Genomic DNA, 22,997 nt, shown 5'->3' on the forward strand with positions numbered 1-22,997 from the left:
TTGCTTGCTCCCATGGGGTGAGAGCGAAAACAGAGGCTTTCATTGCTGTGCGGTGCCTTTGTGGCTGCTGTGGCTTGGAAGCTCATGCAGAGAGCTTGGGAGGTGCAGGAGTTTTCTCCATGGGTGCTTCTACTTGGTTGTTGTCTCGCCTGTACCTTGGTCCCTGGGCACCAATGCATGGCTGATTAATTCTTCTCGCTGCCAGCAAAGGTGCCCTCGGTCTGTCCCAAGGCATGCCACTCTGTCTTACAAGACCGGGTCAGTGACCTCGACCCTCATCAGTAGGTCAACCCCGTTGACCCCGGGTTGGTGTGTTGTCCTTCCATCTACTGTAGGGCAGAGCCCTGCTCCTCGTCACTGTATTCCTGCAGGCATCGAGCCATGCAGTTGGGAATACAGCTTTGTGGTAAATAAAGAAGGGCTGATCTTGTGATTTTCAAGTACTGTCTGAGATTTAAGTGATTCAGGGTGAAATACTGCTCTGCTTGAGTTCACGGCAAAAGGAATTTCCCCGGGTTCAGCTGTCAGGTCAGCCAGTGGCTTCCTGTGCAAAGCCGCTGGAGAAGATTTAATGTCCAAGCTCCTTGGCTCTCCACCTACGGGGCAGACAGCCTTGTGAGAAAGGTCACTAATAGCGAGGCACTTTGGGATTACAGCGATGCTGTGGCCTCGGAGAAGTCCCAGATACATAATAGCAGTGAAAGAGACACAGGGGGCTCTGCCAGGTGCCAGGTTTGGGACAAACTTCCCCTTCTGGCCATGTTTCCTAAAAAAGGCTCATCAAAGCGGTAACCGGAAACTGAACAAACATGGTGGCTGAGCTCGGTTTCAACTTGAAATCAGAGCCACTAACTTGCAGATGGGGCACCAGCCTTGGCATGTCAGTAGAAACATACGACTTGGGGCAGGACCCTATTGTGCATCCAGACACTTTGGCTGGATGCTCCTCTGAGAGCTGATGATAGCCAACGTGGCCAGAACTTCAGTGAACCCCTTTCTTACTACTGCATTAGGTGGTTAATGAAAGTCTCTGAGGCACTTTTGATGAAAAGTTTATATTTATTTATAAAAAAGAATGGAGGAAAAAATAGACCAAGGTGTGTTTTTCTATGAAAGACAATTCCTTGGAGGTTGAATGTCCTAGACCTGAGTATACATGGCATTGTAGTCCATAGCTGTAGATGGCTGATCCAGATATGATGCTGAATATCACAGAAATTTGGAATTAGAAGGTTAGCACGGGATTTTTCCACTGATGACTAAGGGACTTAAACACACATCTCCAACAGATTTCAGTTAGAGATGTATGGCCAAACCCCTTCAGTGGCTTTAAAATTCAACCCAGAGAAGAAAAAAAAACCATAATTTTTGACTCTAGGCCTTAAATTGTCTCACCGTTTGAGCCCAACTCTGTACAAAAGACAAATGGCCAGACACCCTTGTTCAGTGTAAAGCAGTGTAACTCACCAATTTCATGCACACACCCCAATATGTGGGTTAGACTGAAGAAACCTTCTTGACTCCCATTCCAGTATCTCCTCGGTTTAAGGTGTACAATACCAGAGGTTCACGGCTATAGCAGAATTTTCAGTTCAACTAAATCAGCGGTTTAAGTGAATTCAAGGCTCCTCATTGCTGTACACGGTCACTTTTGGCTTCAGAGTCTGTGGGCAGCTGCTGGGGCGTGACTCGGAGGTGGCTCTAAGGTACCTTTCGAAACTGCAGAGGGGAGATGACATGGTGACCCAGGCAGCAGGATGGCTTCTCAATGCTGAACTGGATTTCGAAATGAATGGCAAAATTAACAGGTAAGGAAAAATACTGCAATTTCCTCACACTGGGAAAAGTCCTTCATCTGGAGCAGTGTCCGCACCAAGCACTTATGCTTTCTCTGAACAAGTAGCTTCCCTCAGCTCTAAGCCTACACACTTTTTTGGCCTTACGTTTTCTGTATCTTGACAGTGGTGCAAAGTATATTCTGTTTTCTGCCTCAGCTTCCCCCAGATTTTGAAATGGATACAGTTCTGAGACTTCCCAGCTATGAAACTCCAGCAAACTGTTTTTTTACTTGGAGGCTCTCATTTTTTCATAAAGCTCTATAACCTGCAGTGCTGTGACATTAGCACCCATTTTGCACTAACAATAATCCAGATATCCATCTCTTCAATGGTAGGGCTGAAGCTGAAAATGGAAACCTGGAAAGTGTTGCTGCGAGCTGTTGACATTTTTAACTTGACTTGCTATGAAAATCTGGAAGAAAATTTTATGATTTCTTTAAGGTCTGGCTCGTGATTTTTTCAGTGCTTCCGATCAATAATGCTGAACCCTTTCCTTATTTTTGAGTCAAGTACTGCTTTCACCTGACAAACTGGTCCACTGTGAGCAGCTGTGGCATTTGAGAACTGAAGCTGCTGGAAGAGAGCACCTTACCTATCTGCCATGATGGTGCATCATCGTCTTCAGCAGATGAATTAATCTATGGTGTATTTTCAACAAGCATCTAAGAGGGTCAAGGTCAGCCTTTCACTGACTCGGCCCTCCAGGACAGTTTGGTATTTTTCCTTCGTGACAATTTTATATCAGGGTGTACTCTCAGGTTTACTTCTATCAGATACCTCATGTCAAAGTGTATCTGGTGAGCATTTTAACTTTCACTCTCCTCTTTGTTATTATCCATTTGAACACTGTAGCTCAGCTATGCCAAAACAAATCATTCAAATTCTCCTTTGGATGGATCTTTTATTCTTTCTGGCAGACTGAAAGGAGCCTCCTTCAAACCTGAAACATTGCTAAAACTACAAAAACAATCTGTACCACAAAAAAGCCCTCTTGGATCCCTTCCTGTAAGCGCATTTTGGCCTGTTTTTTGCTGTTTGTTTTATACTTTGTCTATTTCATTTTTTCATATGCAACTGATTAGCATCTTTATTTGCTTTTAATATCGTGTGCTGGTTTGCTGCATGTTTGCTTCTGAAACACCACCACCCGCCTGAAATTTGTTTTTTTTTTTCCCCAGACATATTTCAATACATAAAGAAAAGCTGCTACAGGATAAGGCCGAATTCACCAACAGCAGCACTGCCCATGGCTTGTCTCACACACTAGACATTAGCTAATCGGTATAAATAGTAGTAAGGAAGTGTTGCTTGCATGTCTGGCATCTGAGTAGGTGCAGTATATCTGCAACTAACTTTGCACAGGCAAGGAGTAAAGCACGAGTGCGCTCCTCTTCCAACAGCGTGACAGCCAGGCAGTCACCAGGGGTGCTTATTATAGCCCTTGGTCTAGCATATAGCACTGAGTTTCTGGTGTATCAGCAAGTATCCCCAACATCTAGCTCTTTCTTCAGTTCCACTCATTGCATTACTATCCGAGGTAGACACGTCTCTAATTTCTTCAACAAATCTCTGCTAAAGTTTTTTTCCTTTGTGACTGCTTCTTCCTTCCCTGCATGATGCGAGTTCCCTTGTCTTTGCACACTGATGTAAAACCGCTGTAAAATCTTCTGGGTAAAACAGAAGTAAATTCAGAGTCAAGCCCCAGCCAAATGCCAAATCAATGCAAGTGACATCACGTACTCACGATCCGATTGATCTATTTCATTCTAAGGCTTCTGTGAAAATTGTCTCTATCTATGTTTGTGCCAGATAATACTAAAAAACCCTACTCTTTTAGCAGGAAGGAGTCTGCTTGAGACCAGAATCGAGTTTTCATTGCATCTAATGATGATGACTGATCACGGAAAAGAAGGTATGAAACAGCCACTGCTGTGGTCCCAAACCATGCCATATGCTCAAGACAATTCCACCATGGAGTATCACTGGAAAACCCTTTTCCTTTGAGTCTCTGCAATAAAGGCACCTGTGAATGCTGTTAAAGATTACGATATTCCAGAAAGGTTGCCAGGAGCTTCAGCACTTAAGAGGCACTTTTGAGAGGGAATCCGTGAGTAAGAGGAAACACATATGCCAACTGCTGGCAGAGAAATTAAATGCACAAGGTTTGCATTAAGAAAAAAAGCATTCATGCTTAGTCCTCTGTAATACAGTAATAGCACCAAAGAAGTTTTTTTGACTTGAAGTAGATGCTGAATAATAAGTCTTTCTCATTTTGAGTATTAACAAATGCTATAAAAGCTAGCAGTTCTCACTACTCAGTGGCTGCCTTATAACTGTGTATGAAAGTTGTGCACATGAATAGCTAGTCTGAGAGCTTAGAAATATTCATTACAAATGAGACAGCAGGCTATGCATATGACCTTGTTTTCTAAAAAAATCATTTTTGCAAAATCAAGAGCAAACCTTCTTGCTGTTAAAGTAATTTTCAAGTTTCTGATGGGTTTTTTGTTGTTGGTTTTTTGGTTTTTTGTTTGTTTTTTTTTTTTTAACACCATTTGCCAGGTGGGTTGCTGCCAAACAGTTCCCCAGTTGGGATCTGGCAGGAAAGCTAAATGCTTTGAGGTATGGTTCCACAGCAGCCTAAACTAACAAAGATCAGCATCGCTGTGCTGATCCCAAAAGCAAAACTGTCAGAGAGATAATTGCTTCATTTTGGGAGGAGCACTGGTACTACTGTAAGGGAGAGGGTAGGACATGGAGCAGGAGTACGGGAGATGAGACTGCCACAGCACTGACGCAGAATGGCTTAATAAAAGGTCATGGAGCCACAGTCTTTGTAGAGATGGTGCCTGCACGAAGTCCTGCTTCCTTTGAAGCTAAGGGCAAGACAGAAACAGATTCACTCACACCCTGAAAACATTCTCTCAATCTTTGACCCCCCCCATTTCCTTTCCACACTGTGTATATAACATTCGCGATTCAAAATCTGCAGAAAAAAAGCCAGGTTCCTCAGGCTTACACTGAGGAAAGCGATGCTCAGCACATCTAAGGCACGTGGACCCCAGCTAGGTAGAAGCTGTCCATCTAAATCCTCCTGATCCGGGTCTTCAATTAGCTGATGCTCACAGCATGCATTTTAGCAGAAGCTACGGGAGCGGTACAAGTCCCAGGAGCTCGGATCTGAGCCCACACTGAATCCCATGTCCTGTCCCTCTTTACCAAATTACAGCTTTGATTCTAGGGAGGATTAAGATGCTAGTTGTGGTTTAAAAGACCATCAGGGTTTGCCTGTCTGAAAGCTGGTCCTACCATGACTGCCAGTGGCCCGATACTTTGCGTACACACACAGGCTTTACATGTGCTGGCAGAGCCACCCTCTGCATCTGAAATAATTTCCAAGACCCACTGGCTATTCCCACAGATGGAAAGCGCAAAGAGGGATAGAATTAATGAAAAAGGATAAGTAGAAACATATCAGGAAAGTGTAGGGAATACGTCAAAGGTAATCAAGCTGCTGTTGTGCTTCATGGGGACCCATGTCATGCTAGATACTTGTTGCTTTGTTACGGGCGAAGGTGTAAACTCTGCTCTGTTGCAGTCTGCATCAACCATACCAGCAGAGAGTCGGCTTCTCCCACTGGAACTGAAAGCATGAGACAGCCCTGGGGTTTGGGTGCTTTGTCCTTTAAGCCATTTTTAACCCTCAAAATCAGGGCAGGTAAATCCAGGCACAGCAGCTGATGCCCAGTTGTCACAGTTGTCACACAGTGACACCACCACCAGGGAAAGGCTCTGTGCAAATCCCAACTCCTGTGAGACACGATGGTGTGAGCTATACTCTCCGGTGAACTCAGCAGGCCAAGGGCAGGTGAGAAGAGAGCGAAGGCACTAGCAGCCAGCTGGTCAGAGGCAATTACTCAGCTCTGTGGGCTGGGGTCAGGACGGTATTTGATGCTGTGACACACCTAGAGCAGCAGTTCCAATCTGCGCTCCACAGGTAACTTGCTGACTAGGAAACTTATTTTCCTTCCAGCACTGTGTTTTGCTTTTCACAGATGCAGGCTCCCTCAGGCTGGTGGGAAAGAACTAAGCGCAATGTAGTCAATATACTACTGTCCACCACGGTCCAGAAAAAGTTGGGAATCATTCTCTGAATTTGTGTTTGTCCATATTGCTTGTTCAGTGCCTGAAATTTGCTGTACAGCAGCAATCTTGTGCCCTGTGGAAGATTATGACTGTCCCAGGTAAAAGGGAAACCTTCAGGTGATGAGAGGTGGGAAGGAGCTACAGTAAGGTAGGGCAGGACAGATGCACTTGCCACCGATGTTCCTCATTTGAAGAACGAAGAAGAAAAATAATATAAAATTGACTTTTCCTTAATTTCCCCTCTGTCTTTGCTTGATGTCATGCCTGGGGGCATAAATGTCTTGAATATAAAAAATATATTGCAGCTCTCCAAGTGATGGCTCTGGGCTGCAGCCTGAGAAAGTGGCATTGTCTGCTTCCCAGAGAAATTCTCCGAGATGCCTTCCTTGCTTTTCTCCTCTCCCCCACCCTCTCCTAGGGCTCTCTAACTGTCTGGCTGCTTCCCTGTGACATTTCAGTCCTGAAGGAAGTCAGGCTGAAAGCCTCTCTCACCAGTTCACAGGAAGGTAATGTTGACTTCTGGAAACAGAATGAAATAAGGAATGTCAGAGGTCTGTGCTGGCTTCTGCGAGCACAGAACCTCTCCCCTGGGCATTCCCATCTACATGGAAACCTGTGGTGATTTTCAGGACTTTACATTCCCAGACACTGGCAGCAGTCTCATATGCTAGCTAAAGCAAGAAAGCCCTTAGCAATGCCACTACCCTTTGGGCTCTAGGAGCAGTCCTCATTGGAATGGAGGCCCAAGAGCTCCTCAGCCAAGCTGACGAGACCATTTTCTTCCAGGGCTGCGATCAGCCGTGCTATTGTGGCCTTCTTCCCCTCCGACTGGATAAATCTGAGAAGCAGCTGATAGGCTTGTTCATATAGTCCCTCTCGGTCATATTCAAGGGCCAGGTTATCAATAACAGGATCACGCAGGGCCCGGCAGTTCTTCTGCAAAGAGCGACCCACTTGCTTCCATTTCTTGGACACAAGCTTGGCAAATTTCTGGTGGTCGTCTGGTGTGAGCGTTCTGTTGGCTGAAAGGGACAGAGGGCAGGTAAAACATAGGGGTTTCATGGCTGATGTGATGCAGCTTAGGCCAGTCCAAGGTTCACTCAATATTCTGTGGAGCAGGGAATCTGTTCAGTGTCCACAGCATGCTATTAAACTGCTGTGGAGCTGCTCCGCTCGTCCTCCAGTGTTTTAACACCAGGGCAGCACTGTGAGTTGGGAGCAGAAGTACAAGATCAGTGAAGCTAAAGGGACTGACCCTACTGAAATCCTCCCACAACATCAGAGTATCTGGGCTTGCCCCTACCCTGCAAGCTTGGCAATGCCTATTTCCTTTTTTTTTTTTCTCCAGAGCTCTTTTTTCTTTTTTTCTGATGGACATCCTCTTTATTTGTTTCAGCCTTTCAAAAGCAACTCAGCAAGGCCTTTCTGACCAAGTTCCCTGTTCCCTACCTAAGCATCCTCAAAATACTGAAACACAGGCAGGAGCTCTCTCCTTGGCTGTTTAGCACTGGAGACTGTATACACAGCTTAAGCACGCTCAGAAATGATCTAGCTGATCTCAAGCTAAAATTGCTATGTGAGACTATCTGAATGCTCTCTGTAGGGGACAGACCCCAAAGAAAGCCAGTGCACTGGAGGGAGCCTGGACAAATCGGTCCTGGCTGAAAGCAGGGCTGATGGTGCCTGTAGTAACCTTCCCAGTCTGATCCAGCCTATGCTATTAACTCACCTCAACCAAATGATGTGGAGGAAGAGAACTACTCTGTATTCTTCCTTTCGGTATTAGGGAGTTTTAAAACGTGAGGAACCTGGAAGGGACGCAGATTCTGAAGCATCTGGTTCTGTGCCACCCCAGAAAGAAAACAGGTTGAGGTCTGATCTGAAGCAGTATGGCAATATCTTAGGACTACTGTAATTCCTTCCTTATGAGATGCTGGGAAATATTTGATTTATCTGAGGTAGACCCCAATATGCAGTCACATTAATCCTCCCTTTTGGGCTTTGAGGTGAGGAAGACCAAGGGCGCTCTTGGTCAGTTCTAGCTACTCACCGAACTGTTGTCCCTGAAAGATGAAGGTGACTTGTGGGGAAAGGGAGCTGCCTTGAGAAGGATAAGGTAGAGATGGGGAGTTCAGAGATGCACAGTCTTTTACAGCCAGATTGTTGTTGATGCTCTGGTGAACAATCAGGCTCTTGAGGCATTCCTCCAGCTCTGTGATCTCCTCATCCCGCAGGCGGTCAGGCTGTAATGCAAACAGCATCAGTGATTCGTGCCAGGTTCACCATCTCGCAAAGCTGCAGATGCTTAGCTGGAAGGTGCACCTTAAGATGATGGTGCCAAGAGAGGAGCAATAAGATAGCTATAGCCCAAGTTGTAAACTGATCAACTGGGAGAGTCTAATGGAGTTCTGGCTGTAAATCTGTGAATTTGCATCTGTAATATGTATGAAATAGGCAATCTCCCCCTCCTGGGTTTCTCACGTGCAGCAGTGAGCACTTACAAGTTGCACAAAATTGTTACTAGTCCATGTTTATTTTCAGCAGCCCTCTGCAAGAATTAGGGTGCACCATAGGCAGCGTGGCTTCTCTGACTTACTCCACATGAGGGTCAGACCCACAGAATAGGGTGACCTTATCCAACAGCTCATGGCCACCAAAGCAGGCAGCTCCTGCTACACCCCGTCTCTCTCTCTGCCCCTCCATTACCTAAGTTTTGTTGTTCCTGGATCCTCTCCAAGCCAGTTTTTTTCACTAACCAAGAGAAAACTAGTCTGACCTCCAAAAAGCAGATAATGAGAAAAGGAGGAAAGAAGGCAAAGCACATGGGAAGAGTCGAACCTGGCGAGTGCTCTGACTCAGTCTAGTGTTTAGCTCGTGTACAGCAGGTACCCAGCACCGCCCTCAGCCAGTGACGGCTGTGCCATAGTGTCATCTTTCTAACTGTTGCACTGTTAGGCAGAGGTCAGACTGAGTCAGTTTTGGGGAACTGAGAATAAGCCCATCTCTTTTGTCCAGTCAGCTAGTTCAGCAGAGGGAGGGAGCAGTAAGCAGAAGTTGACAGGGTATGGGATAATATCACATGTTATTTGGTCCAGGGCTGAAATGTTTGCATTTCATTCTCTGTGCTTGCAGAAAAGCAACCTGGCAAAACATGCTCTTGTGCCTAATCTTCCTGAGTAGATGGTGACTACCTATTCCTCAGAGCTATAAGGTATTGCTAGTTCCAGGTGGAAAAAAAAGAGGAGAGGAGAAAGGCAATGAGTGTAATCATGTCAAGTGCCTTGGTTTTGTGGTGAGATGACAAGATCTCGCTGTTCTTGCTAGCAGGATTAGAGTGCCAGTGCCAAAGTGTGTGATGAGCTAGACGTTAGGTATCACCCCAAGAGAGAGAGACTTTGCCTTCAGAAGGGCAGCCTATTCCTGCTGGCAGCAGATGCTGTGTGTCCCCACTCTGTCACAAGTTGTTGGTATAATGTGCAGAGTGTTTGCACTCACGCCCATTTCTAGGTGCAGTTACCATTGCTACTCTCAGAGGAGGTGGTATGTGAGGTGGGGGAGGAAGGTGCTGAGCAGTGATGGTTCCACACAGGACTGCTGTCTTCTCTGCCTGCCCAACAGGTGTATCGAGGCAGACCTGCTTGTGCTGTCAACTGTGCCTTCTAGAATTCCTCATCTTAGTGTTGATAACTAATTGTTATACACAGTAACCACAGTGATTTAGCAGAATCTCTGTAGGCTGTTTTAGGTAACTCTACTGCCCTTCCAGAAAAGTGCACGGCTCTTTTCTGGGGAAGGGCAGAGTTTTTCCATATTACAGTTGAGAACTGAAGGACAGAAAAGTCAACAACCCAGCATGCTGCAGGAAAGCAAGATTTGCACCCACCTTCCTGAGTCTTGTGCTACCATTCCTCATTGCTGCCTGGCCTCCCTCCCTCTCCCATTCACCTTTTCTCTGTAGATGCACTCCAGGCAGCGATCCTCATCCTTCAGCATGTTGTCGAGGTGCTCGTTGCCAGCCTTCAGCTCCATTTCAAGAGGCACTGTGGTCACGGCCAAGGAGAGCTGGAGGTGATTCTGGAGGGACTCCTGGAGCGCTCCTTCCCGGTAACTCTGCAGGAACCGGCGGCAGTTCTCCTGCTTGCAGAACTTGAGCTGGACTATCAGGTGTGGGTGGCTGCAGTGCACTTTGAGCATGTCCACACCATTCACGCTGCCGGTGGAGTCTGGCAGGGAGAAGTGAGCAGAGTCACTATCCAGGCATGAGACAGACAACCCAGACCCCTCCCATCCACCACCAAGCCTGCAATGGAGTAGCTTTTGAATTCCCTTCTCTCTGTGATAAAGTCCTCTGGGACAAAAACCTGTACGTAAAAGCAAGAGGAAAGGATTAAGTGTTTGCTGCCCTGCCACCATCAATCCCCATGAAGTATGGTGTCCAACTGAAGCCATATAGTACTACACCCCAGGTAATTATCTCAACACTGTTTATTAGGGGAGGTTTTAAGTTTGAGGTTCCATTTCCAGGACAGAAATGGTTACACTAAACTGGTAGCACAGGACAGTTTTATAGATGAAAGCGCATAGTTCAGCTCAGTGCTCAGCCAGACTTCAGTCCTTGTGACTGGAGTTTTATGCAGTGATGAAGGTCCTGGAAAGAGACCCAGCGTTTCCTCTACACCCCATGCCTAGAAGTAACTTTTGGCTGGCTCTGAGCCTTCAACACATCGCACAAATGGTGAATGATAGATCCAGCCACAGGAATTAGGCTGCTTGAGGTTGGACCTTGACTTGTTAAGCTCTTTTGCCCAGAGAATTAATTCATGGTAAAATCTAAGCAAGGAGAAGCCAGGGATGTACCCTCTAATATTAGTGTGGGGGGAGCATGGGCAACATAGACAACAGAAATTGTCCAGGCCTTCATTCTTCCTTCTCCCACCAAAATCTAATTTTGATTAGCTGTGCACCTTGACCTTGTCTCCACAGGGGTTTTATATGCTGATGATGACAGTTTAGAGTACGTGTTTTTCTCTTTTTTGCAGTAGAGGCCTGTGGGAGGCTGGCTGTACTGCCTCCAGACCCAAATTAACCTCTTGGCCTGTCAGGGCCGTTACGGAGGTACCAGCTCAGACTGGCACTACATCAGGTATTTCTAAACCACACATCATGGCATTACTTAGACATGCTTGGAGGATAATCCCAAGGCAAAGCAGACTTGTGTGCTCCACATTAGCCAGGACAAGTGACCTGGCATTTAAAAGTATGTGATCTAACAGTGGCTTTACAGGATTAGAGAGTCCTGGTTGCATCAGAAAGTCTAGTTTGGACCAGATGTGTAACTGCGACATGGGGCTAGGCACCTAGAAGAGGCATTTTAATTCACTGTGGCTGACCAGAAATGTCTTTTTATTGCTTCCTTCATGCTTTGTTTTTCCTGAGTGCTGGTTAAACAAAAGCTTCCATAACAGGGTAAGAGGGCTGGGGAGAGAAAAGCTGCACAGACATGGAAACCTTTAAGAATGGTGTACAAGAGAGCTGTAAAGCTACTTCAAATGAGAGGACTTTGCATGCGTTTCTTCATGAAACTTCAGGCAGCTTCACATTTCATGTCCTTTTTGGGTCTGAATAAGCATAGTAGGATTTTTGCGGGCTTTCCTTTAAATGTGTGAGCAGATTCACACTCCAGTGACACAAAGCAGCCATAAATTGAGCCTAACTGGACAACTGTGTCGGGCTTCCTGCTGCTTCACATCTTTGGATTGAGCCACAAGATGAGCAGGCCTGTATTGGATAAACTAGCTGACTTGGCTAGACTCATGACTGCCAGAATAAATTACAGTATAGTTACACAAGCCCAGTTAAACAATGTAGGCTCAGCTGCATGACAGGTAAAGAACACCATGAGAGTCATTTTAGGTAAGTATGATAAACTCTTCAAATTACTATTAGTCTGCAGTCAGCTTGGTGCAAGGGTGAATAGAGAAACATAGTTTTATGGCCATTTGCATGTCAAGTCCTTTTTTGATGTAGATAGGGTTACATACAGTTGAAGCTAATGTAATTGTGCCTGTTTATATCAGAAAAGAACTTATACTGGCTACCACTAATTTTAAAAATCGGCTTCTCAAAGCAGAAATAATGTTTCTGTGGTGGTATAAAGACAGAAATTAAATCTTCTTTCATAGCAATTGCAATCTTTTCCCCTCTTACATAAATGGGTTTAAACAAACATATCCAAGTAGGATAACTCATTGGATAATTCAAGTTGGAAGGAAGCCCAGGAAGTCTCTAGCCCAACTTCCCATGCAAAGCAGGGTCAGCTCTGAGGTCAGACCAAGTTGCTCAGGGCTTTATCCAGTCCTGTTTTGAAAACCCTCAAGGAAGTCGCTCTGGGCAACTGCTTGACTGTCCTCATGGGGAAAATGTTTGCCCTTATACCTGGTGTCTACCTCTCTTGTTTCAATTTGTGCCTGTTGCCTCTTATTCCCCATGCATCACTGTGAAGAGTGTGGCTCCATCTCCCCCTCCCTGTAGGTATTCGCAGGCTGTTGGTAGGTCCCCCAAAGCCTTCTCCTCCCTAGGTTGAACAGGTCCAACTCCCTCAGCCTCTCCTCACAGGACAAGTGCTCCAGCCCCCAACCATCTTGGTTGGACCTCTGCTGAACTTGCTCCACTTTATTGTCTTTCCTAAATACAGTGAGCACCAGCTTTCCTTACCCATGAATGTGAGATTAAAGAAAGGCATGGCATTGCGTGAAGAGATGAGAGAGCGTGCCAAGATATCGGAGAGGATGGATACCTGCTAATGCCAGCTTCAGCGCCTTGAACACACTAGGTTTCTTCTGGGAGCTTTCGTAGAGAGACGGCAGAACGATGGTCTTGCATGTCGACTGGAGGAAGAGATAAGCACTGCCGATCCAAGGAGCGGAGCTGCCTGCCATCTTCAGCACCCTACAAAATCACACAGGTGAGCTGCGAGACCATAGGGAGAATGGTCTGATGCTGGCTGAGTGCTTACAGCAAACACTAAGCATAAGCATGACAGGATTATGGGGATTTACCCTTATTTCCTAGAGGAGGTGGTGATGTTAAAGCAAGTGTAACTTTTGAGGAGTTTACTGTTATTCTGTAAAGCACAGCACAGTGGGACATGGTGTCCTAAAGACTCAGCAGCTCACAAAGCTCTGCTTTCATTTTCCACTGGAATCCATTCATTTTATAGTCCAAAGAGACTCTGAAGCAAAGAGTTTCAGTCCTCATGCCTCTGGCAGCCCAGCGAAGCTGGCGAAGTCTAAAGACGCATAGTTGGGGCACTCCAGGGGAGCACCCAGCAGTCCTGGTTCTGGCACGTTCATATGGACTGAAACCCTATTGCAGGCAAGAGGCGTTTTGCCCGAGGTCCTGGTCCCCTGGTTGTCCTCACTAAAGGATACGTTACAGAGCCCAGGACACCCAGGGCTATCCCTCTGTTTTACGTACTAGCTCATTTATTATTCCTCTCCCACCATTTGCCTCTTGCAGCAATGCACCTGGAAGACAGCACATCCACCTCTCCATTCTCATCATGCCTGTTCCTCGTTGGCCAGCTAATGCAACACTTACATCTACCGCAGCTGCACCCAACTCTGCTCCCAAGGCAAAGACAAACCAAAACACCTCCCAGGCTACGGATACTCAGAACAGAAAAGCTGTGCTAGATTGGGCAATGCCGGACTGAGGCTGTGGCAGCTGGAGAGTGCCTGACAGCCCAGGAGACAGGCATGGCCACCTCTCCTTTTGGGTGTGTACACAAACTGCCTGAGTGTGTCCATGAGCCCCCAAAACTGTTCCCACAGAGAGCGGTGCTCAGAGGCAGCCCTTCCATCACATCATAGTGACAAGTAATTTGGGGCTTTTGCCTCAGCCCCAGTCCCAAATCCTGCCCCCTCTCTGACTACTTGTTTGCACCTCTGTCACACCATCAGCTGCATCCCCACTGGCATCCCTTCCTTCCTGCTTTCTGCCCTGTTGCTCAGCCTCAATAATCTTCCCTTGGCTGCCAAGCACTGGCCTGACAGGATAACTGCTGGCCACGACAGCGCCCGTCTCTTCAGATGTCCTTTAGATTGTGGGTGTGAAGCTCTTTTGTCACCAGGGGCTGCCAGACCAAGAAGGATGACCTCCCATGGACAGGCTCTCCTTCAGGTGGTAGCTGGGGCTGGGAACCATTTCCATCCCTTGCAGCATGTCCAATAGGGCACTGGAACATGTGGCCCACCTTGTTTTCTTACTATAACCTTGAACTGTGCCCAGCATGGGAGCCTTTTACTTGTTCAGAAAATACAGGAAATAACCAGCGAATCATAAAATTCACACTGAACTTGGAGTTTGAGGAGTGCCTGCGGGATGCAGAAGTGAGTGTTTCCAGGCCAGGGGCTCCCACATCACACAGGCCTTTTAGAAAATCATCTCGTAAAGAAGAAAGAGGAGGATGCACTGCTGCTGCAGTCCAGGTCTGGTCTGAGCCTTCAAACAGCGGGAAGTCTGGGATCTAGGCACCCATCTCCTAGCGTCTCGCAGGAGGGTAACAGAAATCTGAGTAACATCTTAGAAAACTACAGACATGGAATATTTAAAAGATTTAACCCATAGAACAATTCATCTTTTGCAGTGCAAATGCCTGAGAGCTCCCTATCAGCCCAGAGGCACATGAAGTACAAGGACCCTGTTTCATGCTGCTCCCATCGCTGCAGCATGGACCCTGCTGCCCCTGCACCCCTTCCCCACACAGACCAGGCTCTTGCTCTTCAGCAACCACCTAGTTCGACTGAGCAACGCTGGGGAGCCTGGAAATTACACCAGGCTTGCAAAAACTCAAGTAAGGAGCCCTTTGCTGTTGTGCCTCTTGCAGTGCTACCCCAGTGGGCAAGTTTTCCAGCCCACCGAGCACTGCCCCATCCCAGACCCCACTCGGTGGTGGGGACCCCTCACTGTGGGTTTGAGCAGCAGCAGGGTCAAACCGTTGTGGGGTGCTTTAGAAAAACCAGGCCCAGGCAGTAAGTAACGTATGTGATCATCGTTATTGCCTTTTTCGACGACCTTTGGCACGCGTCAGGCGGCTGCTGCTGAATGCCTGTAAAAGGCTAAGTGGGAGGGGGCTGTCTTTATTTAAGGAAAAGGAGCTAGGGCAGTGAGTCCAAGGCAGCCACCCGCCCCGGCACGGCCGGGCTGTGCCGCCCGTGGTGACACCACGTTTTCCCCGGTGCCTGGCTGTCCCGACCAGGTCCGATGCCGGGGCCTGCTGACCCGCCCCGCCGACGCCCCGGCACCGCCGTCCTGCGAGCCGGGGCAGCACCGGGGGGGCCGCAGAGCGCACCGCTAGCCCGGCCCGGCCCTGCCCCGCCCCGGCGGGACGCGCCCAAGACGATCCGCGGCCCCCGACGCCCGGCGGCAGCCCCGGCCCCGCGCCCCCGGGCCGGCCGGCGGGAGGCGGCCCCGCGCCCCCGGCCCCCTCCACGGCCGCCCGCCCGCGGCAGCCCCGGGCCCCTCCGGCGGCTCCGGGCGGCTTTACCTTCTGCCACCGCCGCCGACCGGCCTCGGCGCCGCCACTTCCGCCTCTGCGCGGCGCCGCCCGCTGCTCCGCCGACACGGTCCGGGCGGGCCCCGGGCGGCCCCAGCCCCGCTGGGGAGCCGGGCTGTGTGCGGGCGGAGGCGGGTTAACGGAAAAGCGAAGAAAAACCCCATTGAAATGCGAGGGGTATTCCACTTCCCGTGCATATCTTCCGTTTTTCTTGTGCTGCCTCAAAAAACAGCCCCGAGAGCTGGATTTCAGCCCGTGCTACTTCCACCCGAAGCCGGTGGCAAGGCCAGCCGACAGGGAGAGATGCTGTTCGCTGAGGAGGTCTGAACGGTTCTTGCCGTGCCTTGACGCCTCCGGGTCTCCACGCCACAACGCGGCCGGTGGCTCCGGCGGCAGCTGAATGCCCACCCAGCTTCGGCCACTTGGTCACTCATGTCGGTGAGGATATAGACGACGGTCAGAAATTACTCTGGTCAGAGAGCTTGAGGGCTGCCCACTGGCTGCGACCGGGTGCATGTCCCTGGTCCATTAGGGATGGAGGAAAGAAGGGTTGCTTGAACCCCCTGCATAGCTTGTGGCTGGCAGACCGCAAGGCTGATGGGTCCTGGCCAGCACTCTTCAGCTTTCCCCCATGATGCTGCTAACGCGAGTGAACGGTGAAAACAAAGATTGGTTGGGTCAGTAATTACTGAGTAGCAGAGGAAGTTCAGCTAGCATGCCCTCCCTTCCCTGGAACTCATTTTGAAAAAGTGTCCTAGGATAATTTAATTGTGGAATGCAGTAACTCTGCAGCATCTGTAACAGCATGCACGGGTGTCCGTTTGCTCAGGAGGGGAGAGGGATTAATGATGTGGAGTTTCCTTCTCCAGGCAAATCCAGCAGGCTCAGCAGGCAAGTAGGGACACCTCAGCTGGTCCTTGCGTCTCCTACAGGAGGGGTAAGATGATGGTGTCAATATAGCTGCTGAATTCTGCTGGATGTTCTGGTTTAGTCCTTCCTGCAGCGATACCTGAATGGTCTCCCGCCTCTTTCTGAGCCTGGTGAGGCTGTTAACTCCAGAGGCTGTACTCCTCTGATGACCTGAACAGACAGGTAGAGAGAGTAAAGCAGCTTTTCCTGAGTCCATGAGAGGTTCTGTGGCAAGCAAAGCAAGAAGCTGGATTTGGGTCTCCGTCACTCAACCTCAGGTAGGAGCCTCCTGCCCAGGCTGCATTTACCTTGCATAGATGTCCTCCCAGGAGCAGAGGGGTAACAGCAGCTCCCTTGTTTGTCCACAGCTGGTGAGAAGCTGGTGTGGGCCTGGGGCCACATTTTGTGCCCACGTGCTAGCTGCTGTCACTCTGGCTTGGCAGTCGGTTTGTGCAAACTCCTCAGGGAACTGAACTTCAAAAAAAAGTGGAAAGCATTATAAAAGATTTTTTTATGTATACATGTATATATATTAAAAAAACCATGTATGTTTAATGCTATTTTACAACAACAGTATTTTGACAATATAAGTGAATTTGTTTGCCAAAGGAAAAATATAATTTAAATAAGTCCCTGAAAGGGGTTAATCCAGGCTGGCTGTCCTGGGTGCTCTCCTTTACAGGATCAGGCTCTGGTGGGCAGGCAGCACCCACAGCCCCCTTCAGGGTCAGTGGCCTGGTGGTGCCAGCGCTTCTGGAAGCCAGGCGTTTACTTGCTGACAGTTTAAGAAGCAACTTGTGAGTTCATGCATTTAAGGGTTAATGGGGTTAAATGAGCCCAGACATCCCAACCTTCCCCTGCAAAAGACAAGCCTGAAGCAGTGCTGGCTCCCAGAGCCAAGTGGGAACCACAGGTTGAGTTGCTGTGGGGACCATCACCCACCCATGTCCCATAAACATTTCTCCTTGAAGCTAATCTGTTCGCTGTATATTGAGGGGGTAAAAAAGGAAAGGGTAGCTGAGACCGAGTTTCTCTTCCACTAACCCTTGCTGAGTGCATGCTTTCAGGGAGCATCTGGCGTGGCGAAATCAAAGTGCTTGATAAGCACTCGGAGTTTCACCCTGTTGTTTGCCGCTTGGGAAAAAAAGGTGCCAGCGAGGGGAGAGGCTGCGGCTCAGCGGGGCTCAGCCGGCAGGAGATTTGGGTGTCGGGATTCAGCGGCGTGCCCGCCTGGGGAACGCGTGGCCGGCGGAGGACAGGCTCCCCCTCAGCCTGGCAGCTGCAGTGCGGGAAGGATCAGTGCTGGGGCCCTGCAGGGAAGCGGGGTGTTGGGTAACTCGGGGGGGACGGGTGCTGGAGGAGGAGGAGGAGGACAGGGCTATGAATCTGTGCGTTCCCAGAAAGGACAGCGGAGCATCCCGGCTCCCCCCACCCCGCGGGCAGGGAGGGCGCCTCCCGCCTGTTCTTTTCGGCGTCTCCTCCTCCGCTCCTCCCTCTGGGGCGCAGCCGGTGCTGGGAGCCGCAGGCGGGGAGCGCAGAGGCGGCCGGGCTCTGCTCCGAGAGGTACGCTGCGCCCCGTCCCGGGCTGCCCGGCGGGGCCGGGGGGGATGCCGCGGCGGGGGGCTTCCCCGCGCTGCTCGGCGCGCAGGGAGAGCGGCGGCCGGGCCCGGGCGCCTTGGGCGTCTCGCCCGGGTGCAGCACCGCCTGTTCCTGTTGGGGCTGCCGGCCGCCCGCCCGCTCCCGGCCAGCGCCTGCCTGGCTGCCTTGGGGCCTGCTGTGCCGAGAGCTGACGAAGCCCGGCGCAGCAGCCGCAGCGCTCCTCCGTCGTGTGGTTCATAAAGCGCGGGGGTCCTCGATGGCTCACGAGACACGGTCCGAACCCGGCTGTCCTCAGCAGGGCAGGCACCTCAGGTGGACCCGAGCCAGCCTGCAGCGTTCAGGGACCGGGAACCGTACTCCTCACTGACTCACAGCCACGCAATTACTTAAAGTAACACTGATAATGTTGCCTGTCTGCCTGCCTTCCTGCTCTCAGGCCGTATTTTTAAGCTTTTCCAAGCAATCAGCACGGCTAGAAATGCACTCTTACTTTCTAAGAGATTCAAGGTCCTTTTCACATGACTCCAAGGGGTTGGGCTTTAAGGAAAAATATCCTATGAAAATGAAAGGAGCTGAACACATAAGATTTCATGTAGGGCAAAGAGCAGTTTAACATTTTGGCAAACGTGTATTAGAGACAGTATTAAAAGCAGCTAAAAGTAGAAGAGCAGGGTCCGAGCTGTCAAGGTGATTGTCAGAGAAAATGACAGAAGATAGCAAGTTCCCAGGAAGGAAGCAGGACTGTATCACTTGGCCGTTCTAGCTCATGGTGGGTGGAAAGGGGGTTGTCACTGATACGATGGTAGATAAGATAGTATAGCTGCTATGCTACTGCCACCTCGCACTCAAAATAACGAGTCACGCTTCAAAGCCGCGTATTCTAGAAAAATGTGCAATTGTGTTCCTCTCTGCATTATGCTTTTTGCATCACTACTCTGTACTTGCTTCATGGTTTTCAACTCTTTCCCTACTTCGAGGATATTTAGAAGAATAGGTTTTCATTTAAATGAAACCTGCAATGCTGAGATAATGCTGTGACTCCAGGATCTGGAGCTTCAGTGAGCCTGGAGCAACCATGAAATTCGGAGGGAGATTGCGAGACTTGGCCCATGCTCCAGTGCTAGCCTAGGAAGGGGAATGTTTGCATTTAAAAATCCCTCACTTGTTTATGAGAGGGTTGAAAAACCGTGTCACGTTGGTAGTTTTATTTGTGCAGAAATCTAGAAGATGGGTACAACACATTTTGGAAGAAGAATGAAAAAGGTAATGGTCTGATGCTATGAACCTCAGCCTTCTTCCCAGGTGCTTATTCTTTTGCATTATAGTTCACATGAAAGGTTAATCAAAATATGCTTTTCCATTTCTAAGTCAGACATGTATAAATGCAATTTCTGAGAACTGAAGTCACAGTAATAAAACATTTTTTTTTAACTGTCACGTCTTATCGCAGGCAAGGACCACTGTAATTAAGCTACCTACCTGTTTCTACTATAGGCCTTCTGTTTCACTATCAGTAAAAAATGGATATGTGAGGCTGTTTTCTGTACAGAGCTTCTGCTTGCAAAGAGTTGCGTTTTTTTTTTCCCCCACAGTTTGAGAAATCTGTCTCAGCTTTTTGAATACCAGTGCAGCAGTACTAGAAAATTCCCTTGCATTTTTATTACTTAGAGTAGCGAAACCTCACTGCAGGAAAAAAAGGCTTCCCCCCCATCTTTGATCTGACATCTTTAACTCTTGAAGAGTATCACCCAGCTACTTAGGATTGATTGAAAAAACTGCAAAACAATTGGCTAACAGTTTTTCCTCGTTTTTGTGTTCAGTTTCAAAATTTGGTGAAACTTCAAGTTTGAAAAACATTCGACAACCTCTGTGATCCAGTTGCATTGGTTTGATTTGTTAAGTAAATCCTAATGTGTATGTGTGTCTCTCTCTCTGTTTTGTGTTTGTATTTTTTTGGTGTTTGTTTTTCTGAACAGGGACTTCTGAGAATTAATTGCAGTTTTGGAAGTTTTTCCCATTTTTAAACCTGACTGAATCAGCAAAATGCCTGCTCCAGTTCCAGAACTGTGGAACTACATCCCAGAAGAAATCCTCATCCAAATTTTCTATTATCTTTCTCTTCGAGATAGATACACGGTCTTCCAGGTGTGCAGACAGTGGGCTACAGCTGTTTCGTCTAGCTCTGTTTGGCATTTCACAGAGATCAGGTAAGAGGAGTGGGTTTCTAATGCCCAAGCATCTCTTCAGGCATAACTGGATCATTATGTTTTCAGTGCCTGTCAAACACTTACTGCACTCTACTGTGACATTACTGACATTAATTGTGACTTCTATGTGTGACGATATTATCTTACGTGACTAGCACCTTTTTATGTAATAGAGAAAATCGTGTTATATACTGGGGTTTTTTAATTGCTGCTGATGATTTGGGTTTTACGGGAAGTATTACAATCTTAGGTATGTTGCTCTAAGTTGCCATTTGAAAATGGCAAGAGACAGTTACTAACAAGTCAACTTCATCATGATACTTACTTCTCTGATGGGTCTTTCTGGGGACTGACTCCTCTCACCTCCTGACTCCTTCAGCCTCTGGCCTTACAGTGACTCTCCAGGCATCAAGTGAGAAGAAACGTCTGGGGAATCTGTTGATGTTTGCAGAAACACTAGTAAAGGGGAGTATGTGCTCTGTGGTTGCTCAGCTCAGCGTTCCAGTGACTAAGAGTTTGTTTTACCCTTCCAGCTGTGATTCAGAGGATGAGGAAGGCATGCTGCAGAGCCTGCTCCAGTTCCTCAGCCAAATCAAACACCTGAAGATTGTGTTTGACCAGTCCAAGGAGGTCAACCGGAAGAACGTGACACGCATCTTGGATGTGTTGGCAAAACAGAACCACAAACTGCAGCAGCTGTGCATTGTGTGCAACGGGGAGAACCCCTATTTCTACTCTGGCCAGGACATCCTACAGAGCATACGAAATATATGTGACACTAAAAACCAGATAGATCTTCAGCATATTGATTTTCGAAAAATGCCCTTCACTCTCGATGATGAGCTTGTTGAACTCTTAGCTACCACCAACCCAAACTTGCACAGTTTGTTCATCAACAACCGCACCCTGGTATGCAACGTGGCACCAGACACCATTAGGAAAGTTCTCAGAGCATGTCCCAGACTCTCAGCCTTGGGGGTTTACTATGCCAGCTTGTCTGACGACGTATTCCAGGAACTGCTCAAGCCCGAAAGAGCAGCTTTCACCCATTTAGATATTTTCTGTGAGCGCCTGGACAAATACATACCAGTCATCTCAGAAGAGCTCTGGGCTGCTGTAAGTCAAAAGCATCCTCAACTCTCTGTAGACCTAGAGTTTGATCATACGGTCCCTGCCTGCAAAATACCACGGATCCTAAAGCTGAATATACCTGTGAGCACACTGCAACTTAATACCTATAATTACATGGTAAATCAGATTAGGTTTGTCACCCAGAGCTACAGCAGTACTTTAAAGAAGCTCACACTGCAAACCACGTCCTCGGAGGACTTAAATTCCTCGCTAGTAGATCTGGCTAGGCAGTGCAGAAATCTGTTGGAGATCCACTGCTACTGTGTGGTCAGCCAGGAGGTGGTAGAAGCGTTCCTCACGCACTGCCCCAGTCTGAAACAATACACTCTGAAGGTCTCCAAGGAACGACACCCCTGGAAACCAGTAACAGTTCAGTGACTGCCTCCTACTGACTTCCTGGGGAAATCGTGGGGATCTGCAAGAGGACAGGGAAAGAAGATTTAGGGCTATAAGGAAAACGCTGCAAAATGCCTTCTGCACTGACTGAGAACATGCCGTTTCACCAGCACTGGCTGTTATGTATGATGCACACCTGGTCTGCAGATCAAGCATTTACACTCAAGTGTGTTAGAGAAAGGGTTATACGGAGAAATAGAATTGCCCCTTATTTTTTTCCTTTTTTTTTTTCTTTTCTGTCTTTCTTTATTGGGTTATGGAGGGCAGGTCTTTTCTTCGCTGCTTCTTTATTTAGCAGTAGCAGGAATGCCAAGTTTACCCTTCCTGGTTTTTTACTGAGGACCTCAGCAAAATTTAATTTTGATTTTACATTTTAAAAGCACCTCAAAGTCAAGCACACTGTGTCAGGTGCCCAGCAACTACTTAAATAGTGAAGGAAGTGGCAGCTTCAATGCAGCCATTTTCTGCCTAGTGGGGTACTTAGCCATGCAGATTCAGTGAGCTATAGCAACGAACTGTGGTCATCTGACGGAATATCCACTCTAACCTTGATAATTCCTCTTTTGGCATTTCGGTGATGGTGCGCTCACCCATTACCCAGTTGTCAGGTAGCTTCCAGCTTGGAGGAATATAACAGGATGAATTATGTTAGGAAATATAAGCAGGAGAAAAAGCACTTAAGGAAGAACATTGACAAGGTAGTAATAAAAGGCACATGGCCTGCAAATTCCCTTGTCCATCTTGTCTTTCTGTTGCTTGGGAATGCAGATTTCCAGGTTATAATTCAAATGCATTTTGGAAAGACGTTTGCTTTCATTGCATTGTTAGTGTTTCTTAGGAGAATCAAGAGCGTTAACAGTTTTTGCACCTGATATCTGCATTCACATGCAAGTTATCTTGCATCTGAATTAGGACATGTGTGTATTGGTCTGTTGTACCAAAGATTTTGGTGAATGTTATTTGAAGAGCAGTTTCTGAGTTGAAAAGATCCTGGCATAAAGCTACACTGCAAGCATCTATTTAGAGCTATCTGAGCATTTTTAATAATAATAATAATAATAATAATAATAATAATAATAAAGCATATTGTCATATAGATTCTGTGCGTAGCTGTTTTCATCACCCTCTCTTCTTACCTAAGAGCCCAATAATTTCTCTTGACAAATAACATGGGATCTGTAGCCGAACCAACTTAACAGTTTTGACTTTTCAAAA

At 47.9% G+C, this 22,997-nt stretch overlaps 2 protein-coding genes across 12 annotated transcripts; one reads left to right on the forward strand and one right to left on the reverse strand.

Moving 5' to 3' along the window:
* Positions 1-1,045: 1,045 nt before the first annotated feature.
* On the reverse strand, positions 1,046-15,786 carry TRADD (TNFRSF1A associated via death domain). The gene is made up of 5 exons (XM_075510551.1): positions 15,532-15,786; positions 12,781-12,932; positions 9,930-10,207; positions 8,035-8,227; positions 1,046-7,006 (listed from the first exon to the last, which is right to left on the reverse strand). The coding sequence occupies exons 1-5, from the start codon at positions 15,735-15,737 to the stop codon at positions 6,699-6,701; spliced, it is 1,137 nt and encodes a 378-aa protein (XP_075366666.1). The 5' UTR covers positions 15,738-15,786; the 3' UTR covers positions 1,046-6,698.
* FBXL8 (F-box and leucine rich repeat protein 8) lies at positions 12,809-22,865 on the forward strand. Of its 11 annotated transcripts, none has more exons than XM_075510541.1 (5): positions 12,809-12,948; positions 13,503-14,473; positions 14,632-14,838; positions 20,025-20,255; positions 20,789-22,865. In XM_075510541.1, the coding sequence occupies exons 4-5, from the start codon at positions 20,092-20,094 to the stop codon at positions 21,762-21,764; spliced, it is 1,140 nt and encodes a 379-aa protein (XP_075366656.1). In that variant the 5' UTR covers positions 12,809-12,948; positions 13,503-14,473; positions 14,632-14,838; positions 20,025-20,091; the 3' UTR covers positions 21,765-22,865. The 11 variants fall into 11 exon arrangements, with proteins under 11 accessions (XP_075366656.1, XP_075366662.1, XP_075366654.1 ...); XM_075510547.1 differs by having other exon boundaries at positions 20,178-20,255; positions 20,789-22,864; XM_075510549.1 differs by lacking the exons at positions 12,809-12,948; positions 13,503-14,473; positions 14,632-14,838 and adding exons at positions 17,945-18,012; positions 19,251-19,311 and having other exon boundaries at positions 20,178-20,255; positions 20,789-22,864.
* Positions 22,866-22,997: the final 132 nt, after the last annotated feature.

Source organism: Mycteria americana, chromosome 8, assembly GCF_035582795.1.
Source record: "Mycteria americana isolate JAX WOST 10 ecotype Jacksonville Zoo and Gardens chromosome 8, USCA_MyAme_1.0, whole genome shotgun sequence".
Taxonomy (NCBI): domain Eukaryota; kingdom Metazoa; phylum Chordata; class Aves; order Ciconiiformes; family Ciconiidae; genus Mycteria; species Mycteria americana.

Excerpts from the sequence above, each read along its gene's own strand:
- TRADD (XM_075510551.1), bottom strand. The coding sequence starts at position 15,737 with ATGCACGGGAAGTGGAATACCCCTCGCATTTCAATGGGGTTTTTCTTC. Across the intron at positions 10,208-12,780 it reads GCTGAAGCTGGCATTAGCAG|ACTCCACCGGCAGCGTGAAT; the intron begins GTATCCATCCTC and ends TCTCCCTGCCAG. Across the intron at positions 7,007-8,034 it reads CTTTCAGGGACAACAGTTCG|CCAACAGAACGCTCACACCA; the intron begins GTGAGTAGCTAG and ends TGTCCCTTTCAG.
- FBXL8 (XM_075510541.1), top strand. The coding sequence starts at position 20,092 with ATGCCTGCTCCAGTTCCAGAACTGTGGAACTACATCCCAGAAGAAATC. Across the intron at positions 20,256-20,788 it reads TGGCATTTCACAGAGATCAG|CTGTGATTCAGAGGATGAGG; the intron begins GTAAGAGGAGTG and ends TTACCCTTCCAG.